This window comes from Centrocercus urophasianus, unplaced genomic scaffold (assembly GCF_019232065.1).
Source record: "Centrocercus urophasianus isolate 14NV4802_14NV808 unplaced genomic scaffold, USGS_Curo_1.0 seq_11, whole genome shotgun sequence".
Taxonomy (NCBI): Eukaryota; Metazoa; Chordata; class Aves; order Galliformes; family Phasianidae; genus Centrocercus; species Centrocercus urophasianus.
Window position 1 is genome coordinate 86,231,033 of NW_024884253.1, and position 26,326 is coordinate 86,257,358.

General features: G+C 37.9%; 1 protein-coding gene across 2 annotated transcripts in view; it reads left to right on the plus strand.

Moving 5' to 3' along the window:
• CDKAL1 (CDK5 regulatory subunit associated protein 1 like 1) overlaps window positions 1–26,326 on the plus strand; it is a 362,027-nt gene that overhangs the window by 321,230 nt on the left and 14,471 nt on the right. For both annotated transcript variants that reach the window (XM_042837305.1, XM_042837314.1), the window contains 2 exons: window positions 14,216–14,299; window positions 17,489–17,653. In XM_042837305.1, coding sequence (XP_042693239.1) covers window positions 14,216–14,299; window positions 17,489–17,653 — 249 coding nt within the window. The remainder of the gene's footprint in view (window positions 1–14,215; window positions 14,300–17,488; window positions 17,654–26,326) is intronic.

A 26,326-nucleotide genomic window follows, 5' to 3' on the forward strand; every position in this document is an offset into this window, starting at 1 on the left:
CTATTGATACTTGAGATGCCCTTCTAAAAGACAAAATGGTTAGTGAAACTTAAATGGCTGATTTGAACTCACTTTTACTACGTGTTCTATTATTTCATTAACACAGACACGAGCAACAGCACAGCACTTTGAGGAACTGTTGAGTTCTGTTCAGTGTCACCTGATCACCCACATACCTGCAACCTCCAGATTGCACTTGAGACCAACTTCGTCTGCAACCAACACTGCTGTTTTATGTATAGAGCTGCCCTGTAGAGATAAGATTGAGCAACATTTCAGAGCACTTTGCCTGAGGTGGAGACACAGCAATTCACAAAATAGCAGCAACCTGAGGGAGAAGAGCTAGGGTCAGGGGACTGAATCAACTAAATTGAAGTCTGCATAAATCAGAAATGTATTATCTCTTCTAAAATGCTGTGTTGAGGGATTAAAATCAGAAAGTGCCCTGTATTCAATAAAGTCAAAAGAATGATTTGGCTAAGGCCAAAAAAAGAAAGGGGAAAAAAAAAAGAAAGAAGGCTCCCTGATAGATCACTGGATTTGGTCTTCGTAAATCAGACCACCCACCTTAAGTGCTCCTGTCAGTAATAACTTGTACACAAAACATGCATATTTACTGTTAGCCTCTCAGTGACTTTAGATAGTATTTTTGGACATGTGTATTGTATACTGTAGTCTAATTCACCATTACAAACACTTAAAGGCGACTTCCCAAATAATATTGTTTTGGCCACCCAGTGAACAGCCAACTCTTATCTGTAAAGACAGTTTGAAGAGCAGCGGCAGCTCTGTTGTACATATTAGCTGACACCTTCACTGAAACTAAATCTTTTGCTTCGTTGATCATCAGCCTCTGTGTTAAACAAGCCAAAACCAAGCAGATAAAGGAGAGATTGGAAATTACTGTAAAAACTGCAATGATAAAAGGATCTGAGTCATCTGCCATTTGTCAAGGAGTCAACACAGCCAGAAGCTGATGTTTGCCTTACCATCATTTTTCTTTATTTTCAGGCTATATCTTGTGCATCATTCCATGCATAGCAGAATAATAATTTTCTTTCTAATGCCTAAGGCAGCCGGAGTGCCTTGAGTAAGAAGATTACATTTGCAATAGCAAGACGAGTATCTAAACAAATTAAATTAATCTGCCAGTCCTTCCATAATTGGAGAACCTGGTTACTGAAATTTTGCTGCCTGCTGGAAAATTTCAAAACCATGGAAGGATGGGAGTCAGACTGTAGTTAAGCTGGCAATTATATCACTGTCCTTCACACAAGTCACAGTGAGAAATAGGACTCAAGTGGCAGGGACAAAAATAAATCCTTATTATTGTATTGCTAATCTCAACCTTCATGGCCTACTCTTAAGCAGGCATTTGCTACTGAAACAGATACTTTATTTAAAGTGGTTCCTTAATTGTTTTCTTCCCGCTTTCCAAGCTAAATGTATACTTACTTGTGCATTCAAAATTGTAAATTTCCTACTAATAGGCTTTGTATAAATATAAGGACAGATCAATACAGTGGGTAAGGTGTTGCAACAGAGGTGTCATGGTGGAAGGACCGGCACAACAGAAAGGTGCTATAAAGTAAGAGAAGCAGATTGCTTATCTGTATCAGAAGATTCCAGGTTTGCAGGGAAAAGCTTCACCAAGAAGGGATCTCCAGGAAGAGATCCTTCCCCAGTGGCAGTCAGCCCTGAAGTGGTGTCTAAGAAAGGTGCAGCCAGGCTCCACTCCTTACCCCATTTTTGTATGGTATATTTTAGTATAAAGAGGAAGGCAACAGCAGCTGTGGGGTGTGTGTTTTAAGTCTGTCTGCATTAAGAGGAAGAGCGCCAATGCCCCAGAATTATTCTTCTTTTCTGTGCCAAACTTTAAGCAAGATTTTCATTTATGTGTTCCCACTGATATGTAAAAATTTCTTGCTCTGTGGATAGCAGAGAACAAAGAAAATCTGTGAAATAAGTGGTCTGGACAAGTAGGTGTTTTTTCTATGATGCTCTGGAGGATTAGACTGTATTCTGGCAATTTTGTGTGTGTGTGCAGCTTTTCTAGAGTCATTAGATGTGAAGTGCTAGAACACGGAAAAACTGTTAAACTACTTAAAGTGAAAATAAACAGTAGTTTTTCAGTTTCTCAACTTCATTGTCTTTGAATTTTCTGTCTACACCTACCATGATTTTTTCTTAATAACTTTTTCTAGGATCTGTCTTTAGGGAAAAAATAAAAAAAATAAAAAAATAAAAGGTGTTCCCTTCACATTCTGTGCCATATTTTTAATTTTGCTTGCTAAAAGATATAGTAGTATTTCTGGAGTTATATGAAGAATAAAGAGTTGAAATGAGTCAAGAAAAGATGTATTCCAATGCTCAAACAAAAAATATATCCCTTTAAGAGTATGTTTTTATTAATGTACAGTCTAGCAAAATAAAGAACATCCAAACTCAAGAAAGGTTCTAAAATGGAAAAGCACTCTGCTTGAATAACAGATTGTCCTTTTTTTACAGTTGGGAAAACTGGGGCACATGGAGAACTTAATTGATTTCCCCAGTGCCATTGTATAAATCATTGATGTGACAAGACCTAGAGCTGATTCTCTGTGAGCTGTGCAGCTCACTGGTTGCCTGAGTCTCTTCAGTAAGCAGATTCCAAAAGCACGTTCTTTATCCATCCAGTAATTTATAGTTGATGTGTGAGAAGCCTGAAGTACAAACGGATGAGGCTATTTGAGCTTGTTTTGGAAAAAAATAAAAATAAAATCTCTTTCAGGTATTGCGTTCTATTCAGTCCACTTATTTCATAAACAGATTTTGTGTTACTTTCTTCTTTCCTTGTTCAAACTCCTTTCTCTTGGTGTAAATAAAACAGCACGTCCTCTCACCCAGGCTATGCATTTATTTCATGCTCTCTCAAATTTGGATCATGCAACTCAGCGTCTGAGAGGCTAACGTTTTCTCCACTGAAGCTGAGTCAGGAATAATTTCCGTGAAAGTGAAGCATTATCCAGCCTTGTGGCAGAGGGAATGTCATCTGTGAGCAGTTATTACCACTACCAACCATTCAAGAAGGTAAACCTGTGACACCTAAGGGCCCTTTCTTAGCAACGCGCCCTGTGGCTTGTGAGAAACTGCTATAAAGCAATCAATACACAACTTAGCAGGCCCTCTCGCCTTCCTTACCTCTGTACTAATCCTGATCTTCTGTTAAACTGTCCCATTTGTTGGTGCTGTTGGTAAATAACTGGACTTCACCCATCAGTGACAGGCTATTGGTGTGATAGCGGTCACAGTCCTTTGCTGTCTGTGTCTGCTAAAAGGAAACAGTCCTGGGAAAAACCTCAATTGAGTTCTTTGAGAGCATCTTGTCTGCCTTTACAAGGATCTTCATGTCACCCATTGTTTACTTCGCTACATTGGAGCTTAAAGGAATTTTGAAAAATGTTTGACAAAGTAATAAAATTTTCAGATTTGTTATGAAAAAAAGTTTAAAAATGTATTTTTGAAGTGCTTCAAATACAAATCTGTTGGGGTTTTTTTTGCTTGTTTGTTTGTTTGTTTGTTTGTTTGGCATGTGCTAAGTATTTCATGATACCTGAAGAAAATCTGTTCTTGATTACATTTAAGAAGTGAAAGACCAGAGAGTTCCTTTTATTGGAAGCATTCATCAGAGATTAAGTTACCAACATTCCTTAGAAGCTGTGACAAGAGATAATGTGCTTTCTCTACCCGCATTTAAGCATATTAGAATATAGCAAAACCCACTGAAATGCTAGCAGGTTTTTTGGCAAACTTGTGTGTAATCTCTTTTAATCCGTGACCTTGGAAACTTCATGCTGAATTAATGATGAGACGACTAAGTCATAGTTCAGGTATCGGTTTGAAGGTTGGGTGGAGTTTCTGTTTGTTTGAACAAACTTCATTTTGGAACAGGGGTTCAGCCAAAAGTGTCAGGGATTGGGATGTATCAGTTGTATTTTTGTACTCTTTTACCATGTTCTGGAGCCGTGCTAGAAATGTAGGCTTTCCAAGCTATCATCTTTGAGAACTTCTGGAAAAAGTAACGCCTCCTATATTGTTATGTTAGCCCATGATGTTTTAGGGGCAGATGTTGGTGGTAAGGCAGTAGAGGTTGGACCTTCCCACCAATACTCCATTACATTTTGTTGCTGTGTGACAGATGGCAGCAGAGGGACAGTCTGACAGAATGGGTCTGACATGGAAGTGCTGATGAAGCGAAGGTGTGTCACTGAAATCCTCCAAAAAATAGCACCCGTTACATTCACTGATGTTTGCTGAATGTTTATGCAGACCAAACATGTTAACAGCGAGGTGGTGGGTGGGACAATTCAGGAGTGGCAATAGCAACATGAAAGGCAAGCCATGTACCAGATGGCCATGCAGATTTTGACGAGCATGGCATGCAGGCTCCTGTTCATCGCTGGTGGAAACACATGGCTATATTGAAAAATTTTTTTTTGCAGCTAAGAATTTCTTCTATCAAATAGAGTTATTGTGGTCTTTGTGTCAGAAATAAATAGGAAGTATTACTTTTGGAGTGACCTTAGTATTTTGATGTAGGTATTGTCTCTTTAATATATGTTATTGACACACTTATTGATGATCTAATACATGATTTGTAAACGTTTGTGTGTAGTGTTAGTGTTTGTAGTGTAAATAGCAGTGCAACTAACAGAAGACATGGGGAGAAAGATAGCCCTGTCAATATCTGCAGAGTTCAGGGGGTTGTTAAAATGGCTTCAGTGCCTGGCTTGATTGGTTCCTTTTCACCGCCTTTCCTCAGAAATCTTCTTCCCAGCTATGGCAGCCTCTTGCTGTCAGATCTCAATCTGGCTCACTGAGAATGGAATGGGCAAAATTTAAAATGAGCTAAAACTGGTGAAATGATTAGTTTTTTGAAGATACGGCATTTTTATTGCTGTAAATTGTGGTGCTATTTCTACCAAATACTTTAAGAGAAACAGTCTTCAAATCGTCTAACCAGGATATCCAGATACTAGCCTACTTTCCCATTTCTTTTTTTAGTGACCTCTAATAGAACTGCAGACCTCATGCTGGATGGCAGTGTTTTTTTTACTGTGCAGTGTGAACCAATACATCAACTCCAACCTGCTTATTAGCAAGGCTGATGAAACCAGCTACAGCTATAATGCCGAGCAGCTTTTTCTTCATAACTGTGTGAAAATGCAGCAAATCGAAACACCGGTCTTTTCTTCTGTCTTACATGCCTACTTTGTATGATCACCCAGCAGAAATCAGCTTATGCATTTCTACTCGCACAGAGAGAGAAAACAAATGATGAGAGGTTGAATCTGATCCAGAACTCTCTTTGGAGAATTCATTGTTGGTTGCTAACAACTGTTCTTCAAAAGACAATTTTGGGTTAATTGCCAGCATTTGCCTTTGGAAACAAGCTGCTTATCATGTTGTCGTCTTAACTGATGTCATCTTTATGCTGTGTCATAGGGGAAAGGGGCATATGTGTTCTGAAGGTGTAAGTGGAAAATTGCGAGCTGTATTTTTTTCTTGGGAACTTCAGTGTTTCTCTTCCATGCTTATCTCAGTGTGGATGAAATTAAAGCAGTGGTTTGTTCTTGCTCAAATAAGGCATGTTTGCAGAGTCCCTTCAGGAGCAGAGCACTTCTCAGGGAAAATAATGAGAGCAATTGTCTCATGCCAGGTTGGCAGAAAACTAGGATTAAGATTTGAACAACTAATTAAGATGAAGGTAGGAGAAAAGTTCACCTGTTGAGTTTTCAGTCTATACTTGCAAAAGCGTTTTCCCAGAAGTGGGCGTGGGAGTGTTGTTTAGTATTACTCCAATGTTCTATTCCAGATGGGTATGGAAAAATATTACTCTGAAAGGAGGAAATGCAGAAGAGAAAGAAGAGGGAAGGGCTGCAAAATAAAATACTGCACTCTGCTGACCTTCTGATACAATCCAAGAGAGAAGAATGCAACAGCAGAAACAAATGTATATAGGCCATATCTTCACACAATTTTGGCACATAATTTCTTCTGGCTTTGAGAACATCAGAATACAGTATTTATAGCAGTTACGTAGGGAAAAAAAAGTGATTTCTGCCTTGCATTCCTCAGCTGTTGATTTATTTACCGTAATAACTGGTGATTTGTTTCCTGTGCCTCTGATTTTATGTTATGCTTTAACTGTGATTAATTGCAGGCAGCTTATGAAAGGAAGTGACCATGAGTAGAAATTTGAAATACTTGGAAGTTTTTTTTTCCTTTGGAGAATTGTGTTTCTGTACACCTTGTTTGTACATGTATGCTTTTGTCACAAGGGCGTAGAAGAATCTTTCATTACTAAAGCACTATCACAGCTAGCAACCTCCTTGAGGATGCTTAAAGACAGGCAGATGCACTGCTTTCTTGACTCTTCAACACTGTTGAGCAATGTGAGAAACTCTCTCCAACTCTCCATTTTCATGTATGCTGAAGATACTTAAACCTAATATCTTCTGGTTCCTCTTCCATACTCTCACAGATCCATCCATCTCATAATTACTGAAGAATGATTTTTTTTTTCATTGTTTTTCCTGTTACTAAGGACTTTGCACCACAAGATGTTGCAGGCCTATTTGTCTACTGTCTCTTACTGCGTATATTCAAACCACTGTATTGGTTTTATTGCTTATGTGACTGATAACTTTGGTTTGGGAGTGGAAACCATTGAGGTGAGTATTTAACAGTTTGATTAGTCATGTGAGCACCTAAGAACTGCAGTCAAAATATTGATAGCCACTCTGATTTTTTCTTCAGATCTTTTTGTTTATGCAGAAAGACTTAAAATGAATTCTTAATACTGCTGTTAGAGATCACAGCATGTTTCTTGGTGATCCATCTCAATAATGAATTGCACTTGTTTGTTCAGTTGTTTCACTTGTTCAGCTTGTTTCACTTTTTGTCGTGTTGAAATTCAGACTACAACATAAAATATTGCTTCTGTAGTTAGAAAGGCCATATAAACCCTTAGTATCTTGTAATTTTTAAGTAAGTTCATGCTAAGAATACTTCTTAATTCAAGAGGAAAAGGTTGCATGCCATCAAATAGTTACTGACGAGCATTTTTAAATGAAGTACTGAGGCCTTGAATTTGAGTTGTTTGTAGTGCTGTGAACATTCTTGATTTCTTTTGACAGTTGCAAAAGATAACATGCTGAGGAAAAGCACACAACTGAGATTTGTGATAAACTTATCTATATCCTTTGGAGTTGAATAAACATTGTAGTATTTTTTTTCTTCTAGAACAGAAGTGATTCATCATAGAATTTTCTTGATCTTATATCAGTTAACTTCCTTTAATGGATAATAAAGAACTGATCAGAATTATTATTTTGCTATGCTATTTACATGATGCTTCTCTTTGTTACCTATTCTGTATGGAAATAATTGGCAAAAATAATATTCAGACAAATTAAAATGCACCATAACTACTTCGGAAGCAGTGACTATTAAATTATAAGCATCATGAAGTTATTGTACGTGCATCGCTCTTTTATGCATCATTCACTCTGGTCCCTCTGTGAGCTCCTGATGTCATTTGACATTCAGCACAAGGCACCCAGAAAAGTCACCAGTTCTAGACTCTTACCTTACCCTAGATTGAAGAAATGCCCTGAAGTCTGCAACTTTTCTTTCATCTATTGACTACCGTCAAAATAAAAGAAAATGGTATCATTATCCTGCCCTCATCAGTTCCTGTGATTTCAGGTATGCCTGTGACTTACTGAAGTTGTGCCCGTGTTAAGAAGTTTTATTAGGGTTGGCACTTCTTCCCAGCAGTTGGTGATGCTGAATCTGTGCTGCAAACAGCATTACACTGTGCTATGTCAGCACCATTCTGAGACCACTGGTGAACATTTCTGTTACAGAGGCTTCAGTCTGAGAAAACAGATTTGTACTGCAAGTTCCTGAAATAATTTCTGGAGAAGCTGTTTGAGAGGGTATTTACCAAGATCATTTGTAAAATCTCATATAACTGATACTTGTCGGGGCTCATGCAGCTGTTAGAAGAGATCAGTGGAACGGGAGTTATGTATTGTTGCCTTAGCAACTGCCACTTCATACAGTGCTTTAATCACTTGGAAATTCGCAATATATCTCAAGGAACTGCTTCCAACAATAGCAGCCAATCTTAACTAGCTTTAAATGATTTCACAGAAGTTGAAAGGACTGCATTACTAAGAAAGACTACCATATTTTTAAGCTTGGTAGCCTTGTTTAGCCACGGGCTTAGCTTATTTAGAAGAAGGGATGTTTAATCTCAGTTCTCAAGAAATTGTTTACATCATGCCTTCGGAATGCATGGGATTGGCAAATTGGCTGAAAGTTACTGATAATTTTAAAAGATTCCTTGAAACTCCATCCTCCTTTCTAGCAGATGAGCAGTAATAATTTCCTGTACTTACGTGTCAAACATCTAGCTTCCTTAAGGGCAGTCTGCTGTCCAGTTTTTTGTTTCATTTGTGGATTATTGTGGGTACGAAAGAAGAACTCAAACATTTTATCTCCTCTTGTTCCTAATTTGAACGTTTCATTTAGACTTTTTCTGTAGGTGATTCATACAGATTTATGGAGCTTGTTAGATCACCTGAGAAAAGCAGGGAGAGGTTTTTGTCAGCATTATGTTGAGGCAGTTGCCTGAGTGCTCATCCAGCAGGACAGTTCCAAATACCAGTTCTGCATATAGTATTTTATATTGCTATAGCAACTACCTCAGTTTTATAGTCACTGCTGTGTAAGTTGTGCAATTAGAATTACATTTTGCACATGTGGAACAGTTTCAGAGTAACAGCCAGAGACCCTTAGCAATGTGTGTCAGATCCAGACTAAATCCCAATTCTACATCCTCATCATGGGCTCTCACTTCTTAAGTACAAGTTTATGACAAAGATCCAAACAAGAGAAACGGCTTTTCGGCTGCAGTGTGTGTCTCCCCTTTCAGAGAAATTATTTTCCTTTTATAATTTTGCACACAGTTAACACAATTCAGAAAGGCAGTTTGACAGAGTTGTCAACACGCTACTTTTATTACCTCTTTTCTAGACAAGAGGAGCAATGAAAAGGAGAGACAAGCAAAATGCAAATGTACGGAATTTAAAAGAAATTGCATATTTGGAGGACCAGTTGTCGTTTTTAGGTCACAACTCACTTATCTAGATATAATTTTCATCTGAGCTGCATGGCATGGCTTGTACGTGTTGGAAGAAGCTACGTTTTCACAGCAGGATGCCAAATTAAAAGGAAGCAGTCTGATGCAGGTGCACAGCAATAGAAAGGAGCTATTTTAACCTGAAGCAGGAGAAATGGGACAGGAAAGCAGAAGCAGTCTACTTCTGTCCCTTATCTGCTTCTCTCCTACTCTTTCCCTCCCCCATATCTGTGCCAACAAATTCATAAGGGGGCTGAAGAGGAGGCATTCCATTGATTTTACTGAGCTGCTCTGCCTGATGCTGATGGGCTGTGGAAGATTTTGTCACACTGGCTGTGTCCTCTTAGAGCTGACTTCTAATCTATACCTTGTCCTGAGTTCCTGCTTGCATAGTCTCAAGCCACTGGAGTGTTCAGATTCTGTGTTTCTTTCCTCAGTTGTAAAACAAGTCAGACACACTGTGGAGTGACTGATACCTATTTGATATAAAAGATACAGGACTCTAAATGTTACCCCACTCCTGTATTTCTATACATCATTATCACATCACATTTTTTCTGTAGGATAAATAAAATTGAAATTAAAGTTCATGAAAGATTTGATTACTAATTACTAGATTTGCAAACTACCTGGCAATTGTTACAGCGTGAGAGGGATAGAACTTGTACATTAGCTATGTTATTTTCAGTGAAAACAAATTTGCTTTGTGTAAACATGATCAATTTGTCTTAATATGGAGGAGATTGCCAGGCAATTTTTCTTTTTTTTTTTTTTGCTATCTGTTATTCTTCTCACACTATCCTCCATAAAGAAAAAAATCCAAGTTCTGTAGAGGAATTCTTCCCAAGTGAGATGTCAGTGCTGACTTTACACCACTGCAAATGCTTTGTCACAATTATAGTTCTCTGAGAGCTGGAACTCGTGCATACCTGTCGAAGCAGATGAAAGAGCAGGAATAAAAAATGAGATGCTGAATTACTTTTGCTGGTATGTGCCTGAAAAACAAAAAAAAAACACCATGAAAGGTTATTATAATTATGACTGTTATTAGATATCATGTCTGGTTTCTGCATATTTACATTCTCTCTGAGAGAGCTGAAACTTAGACATTTAGGGATCCCAGGGGGATAATTGCAGAAACGATGACATATATTCTACTTCTTGGACAAATTTCAATACCAAAGCTGCATTCTGCCTACTTACATTTCTTCTTAATTACAGTTGGATGCAAGGATAGTCATTTTTTTGTTGTAAGAGTATGTGTAGCAAATTAGTGTTGTAGATCATGAATACCCAATGGCTTAACTTACTAAATAGAATTGCTGTTTTCTGTTACGACAGAAGAGTTTGCAAATATCTGAATGTTGTCTTTGTGAGGTCAGCCTTGGGCAGAAGTGCAAATCGAGTAACTGGAGAAAATGAACCATGTTGAATTTACCTCTCACTTCATATAGGATGGCCGAGCTTTTTGTCCCATATGTGTGTACTCTAAATTGGTGTAGGCTGTTCTGCTCCTCTTCATTTCTTGCACACATTTTTAATGCCATACTTTTGATGCTGTATGATTAATTCAGTCTTCCTATTTTCCTCCCGCTTCCAAGAAATTCTGAGCACAGAGAAGTTTTCTGTCTAGCCCACTGAGGTGCAGGGACCTGTGCTCCTTTTGCTCATGGAAGCAAAAGAAAACTGGCAGCGTCTCTGAAGAAACCTCTGCTCATAGCAAATGATCAAACACGGGTATTCTTTTCTTCTCCCCTTTGATTTATTTTTTTTCTTTAATACCATACTTGCCACTCCGACATCTGAGAGCATAAAGAGAACGTGTGTAGTTTAGAATACCTCCCTGGCAGGATTCACAGGGACAATGAAGGCAAAGTGTTATGACCAGAGAGAAGCAGGGAACCACAGGACAGTTGAGAAATGAGTTACTGTCCCAGTATTGCTTTGCTCTGGTTTTGTTAAGTTATGATATGGATAAATACTGAGTACAACTCAATGAGATGGCTGGTTGATTGGTTTTGGTGTTTTCCAGTGGTAGCGTGTTTCCCCAAAGGTGAGTATTGCTTCCCTAACATTTCCTCCTCCTCTTTTTTTTATAACACTGCATGACATGTGAGATTTCTTACTGTAGCATTGCAATATCATTCTGTTTTGTGATTTTAAAGGCTGCGGTCTGAAATGTTACAGAAACAATATAGAAATGTCAGTCAGGGAAAGCGTTCCCTGTAATCTTGTTAGTGGCATAGTTACCTCCAGTGCCTTCTTGGCATGTGTCTACAAAAGTCCTCTGGGGATTTGAATTGAGAAACTGTTTTCTTGGAAAAAAACAACACCTCAGTGTTCAGAAGAGTGATAAATGGTTACAGACGATTCTTTTTACTAAGATTTGAATATGTTGTATCTGCTGCTGCATGTAAACTTACCAGAGGAATATCAGTAGAAATTCTAAGTGTGCTATGAACAACTCTTAAGCACCTTTAAAAAGTAAGCAGAAATGTACATCTTTTCTACCATTAGGATTTTTACACTAGGTCTGAAACCTGGGACTTGTGCCCCTTTCTGTGTTCCCTACAATTATGTACACAGGGAAATTAATTTTGGCTCATGATGGGTGCCAGATTTCCCCTGATCTCTCCAGGGTGTGCTTTGGGAATGTCCCAGATATGTGCCTAGGGAAGGGGAAGCATGATGTCTTGCTAGGAGAATGGGGAACCAGGGCCATGTATAGTGTGTATATATACTGCAATGTAGCTGTGACATTGCTGTTCTTATTTTTATCTGTTCTTTTTTCTGTCATTGATTTCTAGGAAAAAAAAAAAATTAGAAGTTATATTTTAGTTTAACTTATTCCATAAAGAATCAAAGCATTATTATCTGATCTATATCTTCTTGCTAATTCATATGGACCTTATGATGGGCTTGTGTTGGAAGTCCTTCTGAGGGGAATTTTGAGTGCAGCATTTCTCACAGATATTAGAAGTTTGGAGTGGAATATGAAATCTGAAAACATTTTTGATTCTCAGGATAGCAAGAGCAATAAAAGCAGCAAGTCAGTTTAACTAGCTAAACAGTTGTAATTTGTAGAATATATTTGTCAAATAGTTTGGAAAGAATCCATTCGTTGACACTTGCTGAACATTTCTGGAAGCCAAACAGTGGATGTGAGCACAGTGAAGTGGTGGGCAGTGCATTAAAGCACTGGTGACAGTGATGTGAAAGACAAGCCATGTTCTGGATGGTCATGCACAGCTGTCACATCACAAAACGATGTACAGCGTTGAATACTGGCTTCAAGGTATTGAAAATGATGGTGACAACACTGCAATATCGCAAAGTTTGCATCAGGTGATTCCCACATACGCTCACACAGGGACAGAGAGAACACTGCATGCAAGTTTGTCAGTACCTATTGAACCAATAAGAGGCTGAAGGGGAGAGTTTCCAGGATTGCATCAGTATGATGTGATGTCACTGCTACAAGCTGGAGTGAAAACGGCAGCCCATGGAGCAGCAACATGAGAATTCCCCTTTGAAGAAAAATTTGAAGATGCAGCCCTCAGTGAGTAAAGTGATGTGCACTGTCTTTTGAGACAGGGAAAGGGGTGATCCTTCTGGGTTTCCTAGAACCTGGACAAACCATCAACTCCGACCACTACGTTGCAGCACTGGCTAAGCTGAAAGCTCAAACTTGAGAAGAGACAACTTTTCCCTTGCATCAAGCTGTCACCAGACCCTATACCAGTTTGAAGACTGTGGAGCACATCGCCAGTCTTGGCTGGACTGTCCGACCACACACTCACCATATATAGTCTGGATTTGGCACCTTCTGACTTCCATCTGTTTGGACCGATGAAAGCTGGGCAGCATTTTCCTAGCAACAACGCTGTCACAGCTGCTGTGAAGCAGTGCATCACCTCCACTGGTGCAAACTTTTATAAGTGTGGCACGCAGGCTCTTGTTCATTGCTGTCAAAAATGCATAGCTAGTGGCTATGTTGAAAAATAGTGTTTTGTATGAGAATTTTGTCAATTAAGCAGAGTTATTGTGCTCTTTGAAGCTGTTGGAGTTTCCATGGCAATAAATAGGAGGCATTGCTTTCAGAGTGACCTATTTACAACTCTGTAGTGGACAAAATCAAAAGGTGTTATGCAGATGACTCTGAAGTTTGAGGAAAGCCAGGTTTTCTTTCATACATACGTGGCAACAAAATGCAACTATCTTGTCGTGCAGCCTTCCATTTATCTAATTGCAAAATACAATTTATGCTTCCTTTAGACTGTGCTAATGGATTTAGAAGCTGGATGTCTAATTGAAATACTCTAGTTTTTTGGCCCAGGGTTTATTAGGCTTTTAATATTACTGTGTCTGTGAGAACTTAAAAGCTTTCTTCTTCACTGAGTCATTGCAATATGTAGTGTTGACTGCCACGTCGTGGAAATTAATGTGATGTCTCAAGTGATATCTTAGCAATGTCAACAAGAAGGGATAGAGGTGTTCTATCAATCACTGTAAATAGTAAGAGTGGTTTTAAAAATAAAATAGCTTAGCGTGATGTTACCTGAAAGTTCAGCAATGTCTTACAGTTCCCTGCTTCTCTCCGATGCTTCCAATTGTTCTGTTTGCCATAAGGTTGTTGCTGTGGGGCTGGAGGGTGTTAATTTTTGTCGTTGATTACAGAATTTTATTCTTAGTGAGAGTGTTTTCATTAACTAGATGAAGCAATAATTGGACCCTGTTTATACCTGATAAACATTTATTTGTTGTTTTGTTAATAAGTAAAAATAAATTTGCATTTCTGAACTGGATTTTCGTGTCAAGCCATTGCTGTACAGCAGTCCTTAACCTGCACTTTGACCTTCCCCATCAGTTTTGGAGAGTGTGAGTTAGGGCTTTCTTTCCCCTGCTTTCTTGCTGATACAAAATGTCCTGAGAGAATTTGGCTACTTCCACCAAATGTGTCTGTTTATCAATGCAACTCTTTTTTGAATGTTTTCTGAGTCATCTGCCTTGTTTTCTGTGTTCCAGGTTGGAGAAAGGCAGAGGGTTCTGGTGACAGAAGAATCCTTTGATTCCAACTACTATGTTGCTCACAATCCATTCTATGAGCAGGTACTGCTAAATAATCAAGATAACATCTTTTGGGGGTATCTTTGCTTTCTGATAATCTCAGCAACACAGTGCACTACAGTGAAAGAAATAAAATAAAACAAGAAAACCTTTTCCCAAGAAAGGTGTGACCATCAAATGTCATTTTTGAGATATTTTGTTTCCTTCTGTGTTCTAAATGCTGTTTACCTGAAATTATGTTAAGAAATACACAGTAGTTCTTCAGCCATGCAACATGAGGGCACACTATATATCCAAAAAAACACTGCGTGGTTTCAATGAGCTGTTTATTACTGCAGTAGTTTCACTTTCCAAGTCTCAGAAGCAGTATTTTCTTAATAGTTTAAACTTAATTTCACTGCTTCTTTTGGAAAATTCTTTCAGGCAATGCAACTTGTAAAAATTTATATTTTTTTTTTTTTTTTCAAACAATTAGAAAGATCAGAAACTCTTGTTTAGATTAGCACCCCGGACTGACATGTTTTATTTTTCGTATTATTTTCTATGTACTTTCTATAAATTATATTTTTTCCATGCAGAAAAACAATCTTTATGAACTAGGAAGTACAATATCTGTTTCACAAAATTATTATTTTTCCTCAAAAGCAGATGAAAAAACAGTGAAATGGCTTTTCTGAATCGTCTGTATTTCATTCTGTTTTTGCGGTTGGCTTGTTCTCAATCTTCTTACACCCATCTGTGTAGTTTGTTTTCACTCCCATAGTTATTCAGTTGTCCTGTCTGAAGGAGCTATTGGTAGTGACTGTGGTTATATAGTTAACATTAGTGCTTTGTTCTAATAATTGTTCCATGTTGCATTACAGCAATACACAGTTTCTTAAAATTGTTCTTTTTCTTAGTGTTAGGTAGTGTTACTGCTTTTGAAACACGTTCTATAGGTAACTGGTTCACTAAGTATTTTTTTCAACAGTTTCATTCTTTCCTAGGATAAATCTCATTATTTTTCTTTTCTTATACCTCTGACCTCCATCTTAAATCTTGTATATCACTGTTTCTCGTCTTTATACCTTATCAGTCAGATTTGAGGAACATGGTTTTGTGCAGGGAGATGAAAAGGAAATTGCTTGGGGCTTTTTAGTGTTTAATGCTTTTTTTAATGAAAGTTTCATTAATTAAAATGGAAGCAGTATGTGAAAAATTGTTGATGTTTTATGGTGTGTTTGTACAGCCCCTAATACAGCTCCTGACTGGAACTGGTAAAGAATAAACTAAATAGAAATTACAACAGTTATTTTAAATTGTATCATGGAAGAAGTACTACATTTATTATGGAATAAATATTTGTATGTCTTTTCCCTAAAATTTTATGTGTTTGACAAGGGTAATAACTTTGTGTTCAACAAAGTAAGAACAAGGTTTTGTGCTAATGACTGGCATTTGTAGTAGTAAATTTAATGATAGTAGATTAGAAATCAGCCACTCTACAGTCAGTAAATATCATTTTATGTTTGAAAGCTGAAGTGAACGGTCCTGGTGTGATGTTGTGTTAATTAAAGGAAGCATCAGACCTACAATCTCTCCATGAAGCTTGCCAGTATTAGAAGAGTTTGTTTTTAAAACAACATTGATAGAGCTATACTGATAAACCTGCTGGTAGCTTAGTTACTCACTAACTCTGAGTAACTCTGTGAGTAACTCTGGTGACATAGTTTAATGTAGTTCACTGAACTGTTCATTGAACTGACCAAAGGATACTTCACCAAAACAGTCAAGATGACTGTTTCTATTGGTAGAACTTTGTTTCTTAGGAAGAGGGAGGGGATTTTTATGAATGTATGCCAAGTCTGGCTGCTCCGTTGCTTATAGCACCTCTCCAGTTTTTACATATAAGCCAGTCTCTTTCTGAGCTTAAGAGTTACTTATCCACAAATGTCCCATAGAATTTATGTGTATGAATTGCCAATACTTAGATGGAGTACCAAAATTTACAGAGGGTGCAGGCTCAGGGTTGTGATTTAACCCAGCAGGTGGCTGAGCACCACACAGTCGTTCACTTACTCCCCCTTTGCCAGGGAGAGAATTAGGAAAAAGAAAAAAAAAAATGTATGGGTTGAGTTTAAGTATTTACTAAGACAGAGAAAAGGAAAACAGTTATGACATATATATATGAATGTATACAACAAGTGATGCACAGTTACTCACCATCCCCTTGCCATTGCCCCTGAGCAGTTGAAGGGAGTGAGATCCACTCCCACCCCCCTTCAAAACTCCTTCCACATGGTGTCATATGATATGGAGTATCCCTGTGGTTTGTTTAAGTCCACTGTCCAAATCCTGACCCCTCCCAGGTCCTTGAGCCCTTCACTGTGTATGGCCTTGTCTCTGTACAACACTGCTTAGCAGCAGCTATAAACATGAGTGTGTTATCAACACTGTTTTTCTCCAAGAACCAAAATACAGCGTTATACCAGACACTCTGAAAACAATTCCATTCCAGCTGAAACTACAACACTCAGATACTTATTTACCTGGTTTTCCTCTGATATAAGTTTGCCCCCAAAAATGTATATGGGAATAAGTGTGATCTAGACATGTTGTAAAAATACCTCAACTCTGGGATCCTGGCTTTTTATGTTTGCCACTTAGGTCCATTAGTTACATTTCTAATCTCCAGAACACAAAACAATCTGCTTTTCTTGGAAGATGCTTAGGAATCTCAGTGGAATTCTAGAAGCTCCCATGAACACCTTGAAAGTGGCCATGAACACCTGGAGCCTTTGGGGAAAAAGGGAAAGTACTTGTAATGATTTCTGCTGAGCAGGACAGAGACTTGAAAATTAAAAAATAAAAAAATAAGAGGACCGTGAGGCAGGTGTGAAGAAGAAATCTGTTAGCATTCCATACTACAAGTGCCCTGGGGAAACCAGTTAGTCTGGATTAAAATGTTGTCATTCGGGTCTGACTTTCTTATCAGTTTAAAAGAAACACAACCGCATGCTGTAGGATCAACTGACTTGAGAAGCACTGAGCTAGCACCACAGAGCTCTTGAAGGCAAACTGGAGATGTTACTGATCACCTGTCAGGGGCTGTAGCTTATGCTGGTGCCTGAGGTTTTAAATGTTTAAATGTTTAGGAGTTGCTCTTACATGTTGCAAAAAGTCTGTTTTCTGAGTGGAAGCTGGAGAGTGATGCCCTTTATGATATTTAGTAACTGTATCTTTATTTGAAAGGTTCTGGTGCCAAAGGATCCTATGTTAATGGGTAAAATGGTAGAAGTGAATATTTATGAAGCTGGGAAACATTTTATGAAGGGGCAGCCTGTGTCAGATGCCAGAGTTTATGCTGCGTCCATCACGAGACCATTAGCAAAAGGAGAAGTTTCTGGTTTAACAGAGGTGAGTAAAAGACATTTTCTGTTTTACTTTGTTGGTAAAACAGCATCTGCTCAAGTGTAATGATTTCAGGCTATATATCTGTTATCATTTTACAGTTCCCCTTTTGTGTATGCATGAAGCTTTAATCTTTTCTAACAGATTGAAATCTGAATTTAAAAGATGCTTTTGCTGATACCCATAGCTTTTATTTGCTGACTCTAAAGGCAATAATATCCTCGTTTCTTGTTCCAGGGCACAAAATGAGAAGGAACTATTAGAATGGAAAAGATTTAATATAAGCAATTATGTAATTCAATGTATTTCATCTCTAATTTAGTAGAAGTATTAATCTGTTTGTTTTCCATTACAAAGTTGTATTTAAAAATATTTATTGGTTACTTGTCTGTTAGAGTAGTTCAAAATTTTGCCCAAAGATTCAGAAGTCTTTGATAGGTAGAGGTACTAAGTATTTACAGTATATTTTGGAAAAAGGTCAACGTCTGATCTAGCCATGTAAAGAAAATGAAACTCTTTTTAAAAGATATCTGATCCTTATTTTACACCTCAGTAGATGTGGCTGTTAGCCAAGTATTCTCATACATTTCATGGAACTCTAGTTGTAAAATCTGATGGAGTGTGAAATGAAAATGTGTATCACATTTCTAAGCATCATTTGATGTCCTTTCTCCAGCACTGTTGTTAGGCTCTCTGAAAATATGTAGCTGTAATTTAGCACATGGAAGAAAGGTAACTGGAAGTTTATCATCCACCTTGCTGCTTTTACAGTAAATTGTGGACAAGTATTAAGATAAGAATAGGTATACATATTTTTTTTAATTGTAAGTGGTCATATTTAACATAAATAATCACTGCATACCTTGTGTAAGTAGGGCTGAGTAATTTGGTATCATAAGGCTGGTTATAATAAACATGGCAACAATATTACTGAAATTTTATATGTTAAGAATAAGAAACAAAATTATCAAAGTCGAATGGACCAATAATTTACATAACAAATCATTGAGAGGCCGTTAAGAGGTATAAATCTGTGATTGCCCTTTGAGTAGATATGAACAAGTACTTAGAATGCCCAAATAAAAAGTTACAGCAAATTTCCTGCTTAGAAGTGCTTGAGACATCTAATTCTAACCTAAGATGCTTCTGAGCAGATCTCATGTTCCGGTCGTAGAATCACAAAATGGTTTGGGTTGGAATGGACCTTTAAGATCATCTATTTCCAACTCCCCTGCTATAGGCAGGAACACCTCCTTCTAGATCAGGTTGCTCAAAGCCCCATCCAGCCTGGGCTTGAACACCTCCATGGAGGGGGCATCCACACTCTCACTAGGCAACCCATTCCAGAGTTTCACCACCCTCGTAGAAAAGCATTTCTTTCTAATACCTAGTCTAAATCTACCCTCTTCCAGTTTAAAGCCATTTATCCTTGTCCTGTTGCTACCTGTCCTTATAAAACAGTCCCTCCCCAGCTTTTCTGTAGGTCCCCTTCAGGTACTGGAAGGACACTAGAAGGTTTTTTTGGAGCCCTCTGTTCTCCAGACCGAAAAGATCCACCTCTCTCAGCCTGTCCTCACAGAGAAGGTGCTCAAACCCAGCCCAGGATACAGTTGGCCTTCTGGTCTGCAAGCTCACATTGCTGGTTCACATTGAGCTTTTCATTAAGCAACATCTTCAAATCCTTCTCCTCAAGGCTATTCTCAAGCCATTCTCCACCCAGCCTGTATTTGTGCTTGGGACTGCTCTGACCCAGGTGGAGTCACCTTGCACTTGACTTTGCTGCCCTCCTCTCAAACCTGTCCAGATCCCTGTGGATGGTATCCCTTCCCTCTAGGGTATCAACTGCTCCACTCAGCTTGGTGTTATCTGCAACCTTTCTGAGTGTGCACTCAGTCTCACTATCCATGACATATGCAAAGATGTTAAATAGCACTGGTTCCAGCACCAATCTCTGAGGAATGCTACTCATCAGCAGTCTAAATGGTGATTTAAGTGGAATCTAAGGGGCAGTCTAAGTGGAATCATAGTGGATGACTCTTTCTAACAATTAGAGAACAGGGCAATGTGTCACCTGACCCTTTTTATGGTTTGCTGTGTGCTCTCATGACAGACTGAGGAAAGAAGAATGAGACAACTTAGAACAAATGTTTTCAGATACTCCCTCAAAAGTAGAGGTCCTGGATCTTCAACAGATTGCCAAGGCTCTCCACCACATTCTCAGCATACAGAGCAAAAACCTTGGATAACTTTTTTGTTGAGCCAAGTTACCAAACTTTATAGTAGAGAGAAGGAAGAGATGAATAAAACAAAGATTGAAAACACATGGCCCTTTCCCTTCCTGCTTTGCATTAAGATGAGGAAGAATTAGGGCCTGCTTTAATTTTGGGATTGAGTGAATGCATAATCAGCTGCCAGGTGGCTCTTGAGATCAGGCATGTTTCTCTTATCCAGTTGTTGTCCTCTGGGCATAAACTCTTCTAGGAACTGACCAGCATCCTGAAGATGACGTGTGTGTTGCTATAATGAGATAATAATAGCAGGGTGGTAAAGTCTTCAGCTACTGCAAATGAGAATGAGCCTGAATGTAGCAGCCACAGAATCCTGATTATATTAAAAAAATGAAGGGAAAAAGCCATTTACCTTTGGAACACTCAGGTAAGCAGGGATCTCTAGCAAGGGATACTCTCATCTCCACTGCCAACCCTTAAATAAGGTCTGGGAAGGGATGGATCCTGTCTCCATCCCCTCCACTCACTCATGTGCATTGTTTGCACCTGAGCACCCCCAGGTTGGCCCTGCCTTCCCACCAGGTGCTCAATCACTGCTTCAGGCCATGACTTAGCATTTCCACTACAGCATGCTGTCTGAAATACCTGAGAAGTTTCAACTGGGTCTCTGCTCTCACCTTGTCAGTGGTATGACTTCCTCTCAGCTCCACTGTGTTTGCTGGTCTGTGATGGCAGTTAGTTCAGAGCGACATGTAAATTTTAATGTAGATTGAGATAATTTAGAGCAAAACAACATGACAAAGGGTTGTACTGCACTGAAGTGTCTATGCTTTAGTCCATTCCCATTCAGCAAAGCACTTAGCTCTTCCCTGATGACCATGAAATGTACTGGGACTGTAGCTTACAGTTCAGCATACTTGCATAAAAGTGCTTTGCAAGAAGGAAAGAGGGATAGTGCTGATTTAGAGCTGTGATTGTACATATCTGTAGGTACTGTTTTGATAGTGTATTCTAAGCCTGCATAGAACACAGTGAAAGATATGTTTCAAAATGCATCACAAATGTACTTCTCTCTAATGAGGAATGTTGACAGGACAGGGAAATCTTTCAGTTTATAAGGACATTAACCACAGGACTGAAATTTGATAAAAATGGAGAGTGCCGTAATGTATAGATGATGAAAGCACAAAACAATCTTAAGCAAAAATACTGTGATGAGGAATTACCTACAAAGGATCAGAGCTTATTTGACTTTTCTATGGGGTTTCTTTGTCACCTGCTCCATTTCCCTCAATAGTTTCTTCTGATTAGTTCAGAGGAAGCACCGAAGGCATACCATGGCTTTGAAAGGACAGTTGTGGCTTCTGTGTTTTTTGACTTCACTAGTTTGTTGGTTTGTGTGTTTTGTTTTTTACCCTTTTGGCAGCATTACTGTGGTAACTGTTTGGTACAAATAAATGCAAGAAGGTCAACAAATGAAATCAGTGTTTTTGATTGGAAAGGAGAGAATTCAGTGTGTCACACTCAGAAATGTTGACGGTCTATGTCAAACTTCGGTACATTTTATATCTGAGCCAAATCAGAAGCAGGCAAATACTGACAAGATTATTTCCAGTCTATTTCTAGCATGCATTTTTATCATATCTTTTCAGTCTGTGCAAAACACACCTAATATATCCATCCATTTTTATATATTTACTAGTGATGTAGAATTTCTTAGCAGTTAATGTATTTTCTAAAAAAAAAAAAAACAAACAAAAGTGTTGTTAAATTGCTTAAGATAAGGTCTTTACTTTCAGTAACATTAGGCTCTGTGGCAGAATTTATCAGGCCACGGAGGGTGGAGGAATGCTGGAGCCAGTAGCTCAGGTTCAAAAGATGTCAAAATGATTTGTCTGACTGATTGCAGGGGACGTATTATGTGTTAAAATACACAGCTGTTTACCAGAATTAATTTTTTACTTCAACATGCATTTTTGGTAGAAGTTGCTCAAAAGTGCATTGTGTCTAAATGGCAGTTTTCAAGATAGTTTATTAAAGGCAAATACACTTAGTAATTTCAATTACCGGAATTTAAATCTAGTATAGATTTCTTAAGGCTTGGGTCGTGCAGTTGCCAATTCAGTGATAGAACAAGGTTTAGAGGGTATATAGTGATAGCTGAAATCAATAAAGGATGAGCAGAAGGCAGTTTTGGATTTGGTTCTGGTGAATCTAGCGTAGGATGTGTGGACTGGATATTGATAGTAGACATTACAAATGATTGCTAGACAAAACAAACATATCAAAAGTAAGCAATTGCAATTAAAAATAACAGTAAATAAAACTTTGGATCAATAATTAGTTCTTCTCAATTTCATGGGGAAAAAAACAAGTGAATGCTCCTCTTTAATTGAGGAGGCTAGGAATTGGCAAAGCTTTAAGGACATACCTCAGCATTTTGACATTCAGTAAAGCACATAAGCGTGTCTACTATGTCATGTAGTGCTCTGTTAATATTGCCTGCGAGGTTTTGAAGGTGCAATGCACAGGATACTTATTTTGCTATCACCAAATAATGAGTGAAGTTGTCAATGGAGTGTGTCAGCGGTCTGAATGTCATTCAATTCTAAAATTTAATTTTGATATTTTCATTTTTATCTATTTTGAGCATGTTTAAGGATCCTTACAGTTTCTCAGCAGGACAAAATAAAATGCATAACCAATATATCATATCTACAGACAAGGCTTTGTCCTGACCTAATCATGCAATTAATGATAAGAATCTGTGAGAATTCTGATTTGGTGTTAAGAAACTGAAGTAAAGTATTTTAGGGTTCTGTAGTTCAGAAATAACTAGTTGCTTATGTGTTCTGCGACTGAAGGAAAAAAGTGCTACAATATGAGAAATAGATAAGGAAGAGACCTAAGGACTGAAGGACATAAATAAAAGGCTGGCTGCTTGCCAGAACTGTTATGTATTATGAAAATCAAAGCCTGGAAGTCTGGAAGCCTTTGGTAGGAAATCGTAATCAAATGGAAAATTAAGTCAAAGAAAAATAATTTTAACTGACTACTTGATTATAAGCTCATGCTTGTTTTATGTTTAGAATTCCTGCTTCTATAATCATCTGTGACTGACTTTCTTCTGAAGCAAATATAGGCACATCTTTGTCTCACTTGCCTGTTTTCTATTGCTTTATTGATAACATTCTCTAACACTTCCCATGTGAACAGACCATGCAGGCAGCCTCCATTTGCCTCTGTTTGTTATTCTGGCACCTTGGTGCACATCTCAATGTCTCCCAGGTCACAGTAATATCCACAGTTAAGCTAGGAGTTATTCCAGTCTTTGGGATCTTCAGAGGAATTGAGGAATAAGCCACTGATATATAGATAGCAAGGAACTGTTTGATCAGTTTGCTTGTTCTTTTTTCTCCGTGTCCTCCTTTCATTTATTTTTTTGGCAGTAGATAGCACTGGATGCTGCTAAAGAAGTTTTATGTTCCTATCCCTTAGTTAGAGTATTTTCTATTTATTTAGCAAAATATGACCTCTAAATGTTATCCAGCCTTTTTTTCCTGATGTTAGGAACTAGAAAAGATACAAAAATCAAAGGCTTCTATATAAACTGCCAGTAAAAAGAGTCAGCAAAGCATAGCTTGAAGGGAACTCTCTGATCTTAGGAAGAAAGTGCTTCACTTGTAGGCAAAATGAAATGGAGAAGAGTGAAGAATGTGTAGTCTTCTGGAACCAAAATGAAAGAAATCATGGCAAAATTAAGATCTCTATATTGGAAACTTCCTTCAAGGACATGGAAGATAGGTGTAAAACTGCAGGGATTATAAAGCATAAGTTTTTATGTACATTGGAGTTTCAAAGTGATGGAAAGCTTGGATTCTAAACAGGGATTAGAAGACAGGTATTAGGGGGAAAAAAAAAAGTCAAAGAAGCAAGTTTTGGATGGAAAAAAAAACGACATGCAGGTTTAAGGAAAGAAATCTAACATAAAATACTGACAGTATGAGAAACACTAATGAAAGATCAGAACTTCCAAAAGAGAAAAAGTAAAATAAAGCACATCTTTTGCCTCTGTTGAAAAGCTACTTTACAAAGGTTTTACATCACAGCATCTAAGAAGGGGCATTTTGAAGAGTATGTTGGGAATTTTCTATTTAACATAGACACGTGGACAAACAATTGAACACTTCCAATGTAAAGCAGGTATCAGGCAGTGCCACATTTCCATGCAGTATGGTGCAATGTTTAGTGCTCTTGCATTTTCTGTTGTAGGAACATACCTTTTGTTCTGTAATTTGCTCTCTCACTCCTTCCTTAAAACAACTGATTGTAGTGAGAGGCGTGCAACCAGTTAGTGCTTTTATAGTTATTAATCAGCTCCATTTAATGTGTTCGTCTTGTTCCCTTATGGTTGTAAAGAGAAGTCATATAAAGTGATGTAAAATCCTTCTAAATTAATCTCTTTATCTCATGGTTTTTTTTTTCCATTATTTCACAGAGGTCACTGTAAAGTTAGTGTCACTATAAACAGAGTCTAAAAAAATGGACCTTTCCTTTTTAAAAGTGGATCATCTGTTCTTGGGTTTAGGAAGGAATTTGAAAAGTCTTGTTTTTCTGGAAAAAAAAAAAAGACCAAAAAAAAATAATCTGGTGTTCTTTTCTTTAGGTGCTAGCTTTTGTGATTTACACATCATCTGTATTCCACATTGGATTAATTTGTTTGGAAATTTCAGTTGATTTAATTTTTTTCTTCTACTTGAAAGCCCAACATTTATCAATCTAGACTCTGAAATTCAGGACAGATTCTTTCTTACAGCCTGAAAACATTTTTCTTGCTGAGTCTGCATAAGAATTGGCTTGGATTGCCTGTAGTGAGTTGAGGAATTTATTTTTTCAATGCTATTCTTTAGAAACAAGTTTACCAAGTACCTGAGAAAAAACATTTTTGGGTACAGGTATCTTCAGTGGTGGGTATGAGCTAGGTGAACTCTTTGTCTCCAGCCTTATTTGATGGCTCACAAAATGGAATAGAAGGTGGCTCGTTTATCCAGAATTGGATAGAAGGTTAAAACACATAGAGATGATTAAAGAAAGCAAAGCCAAGAGCGACTGTAAGATCCCTAGTTTTGTCCTGAGGTCTTAAATTTAATGGGTGGGTTGCCTTTCTACCCATCTCTCTGACAGGGCTGAATTTCAGCTACAGTGATCAAAGCTCAGCTGAAACAACACATTTTACACAGCCCTTTTTCAAACAAATGCTCTCTCAATACCATTTCAGGTGGAAAGACAAGAACTGTAGTTTATTTCCTTTTCATTTACCCAGTGGACAGTGCCATTTGTCTGATTGTTACCGTCTAATCACTTTAAATTGTATAATTTTGTTAATGCTCTGCAGTACGTGCAGAAAAATGGAAATAGTAATGACTGGAATGATTCAGCTGTAAGTCATTTTCTGAAGAAGGAGAGAAAATTAGAAGCATTCTGCCCCTCCTGCCTCCAGAAGTAGAACCCTCAAGTACTGAAACAGTTGTTTCATTTTTGTGTATTATTTCTAGTTCTTGACCCCGTGCTGCACTGTAAGATGAGAGAGTGGGATCTGTTCTCCCTTGACTTAGAGACAAATTGGAAGTGTGTATCCATGGTAATTTTACCTATTTGACACTCCTTTAGGAAGGAGTTCTTTTTAAAACATTTTTTTCTTTTCAATTCAGCAGATTGTTTGGAAAAGATCAAAAGGCACTGGCTTTTAGTAAAGCTTCATTATTTAATGTACCAGTTCATAAATTTTCTAGGTGTTAATTGGCTTTCAGGAAGAAGAAAAAAAAAAGGCAGCCACAGCTTTTCTCAATTTCTCTATTTGTTTCACCTTTTCCAACTGATTATGCCAGCAAAAGTTACTATAAAATTGTCTTTATTTCCTCTCCAGTGGAGTTCAACACCAGTGCAGTCAAAAGCAAATGTAGAATATTCAGCCTGTATACATGTTGTGTTTTTACTTGCATTATTTAGTTTTCCCTTTTCTTTTTACTAATCTTTAGCTCACTAAAAAGCTCACACTGATAGTATGTCTCTCCATTTCTTTCTCATCTCCTTTCATTTCCTTGCAAGTGAATACAAAGTCATTAGGATAAGACATTTAGTCTTCATTCACACTTACAGATAGGAGGTATGAGATGGATGATTTTTCTACCTATTTATCATCTATCAGTGTGGTAATCCTCAGTCTTCCTACAAGAATACTTAAGTAGGTCAGCATGAAAAAGACACATGGAGCACTCGAGAGGAAACAGAGGTTTAGAAGGGCAGTACAGATTTCCCCAGTCACAAAGGAAAGATCAGCAGGAGGTTTTTTCACTCATGCGAGGTATTGAAATGTTGAACTTCTTCCTCTTAGAAATATTTTTCCTGCCAAAACCATTGTGAGATATTTTGTTAGCTTTCAGATTCTTTT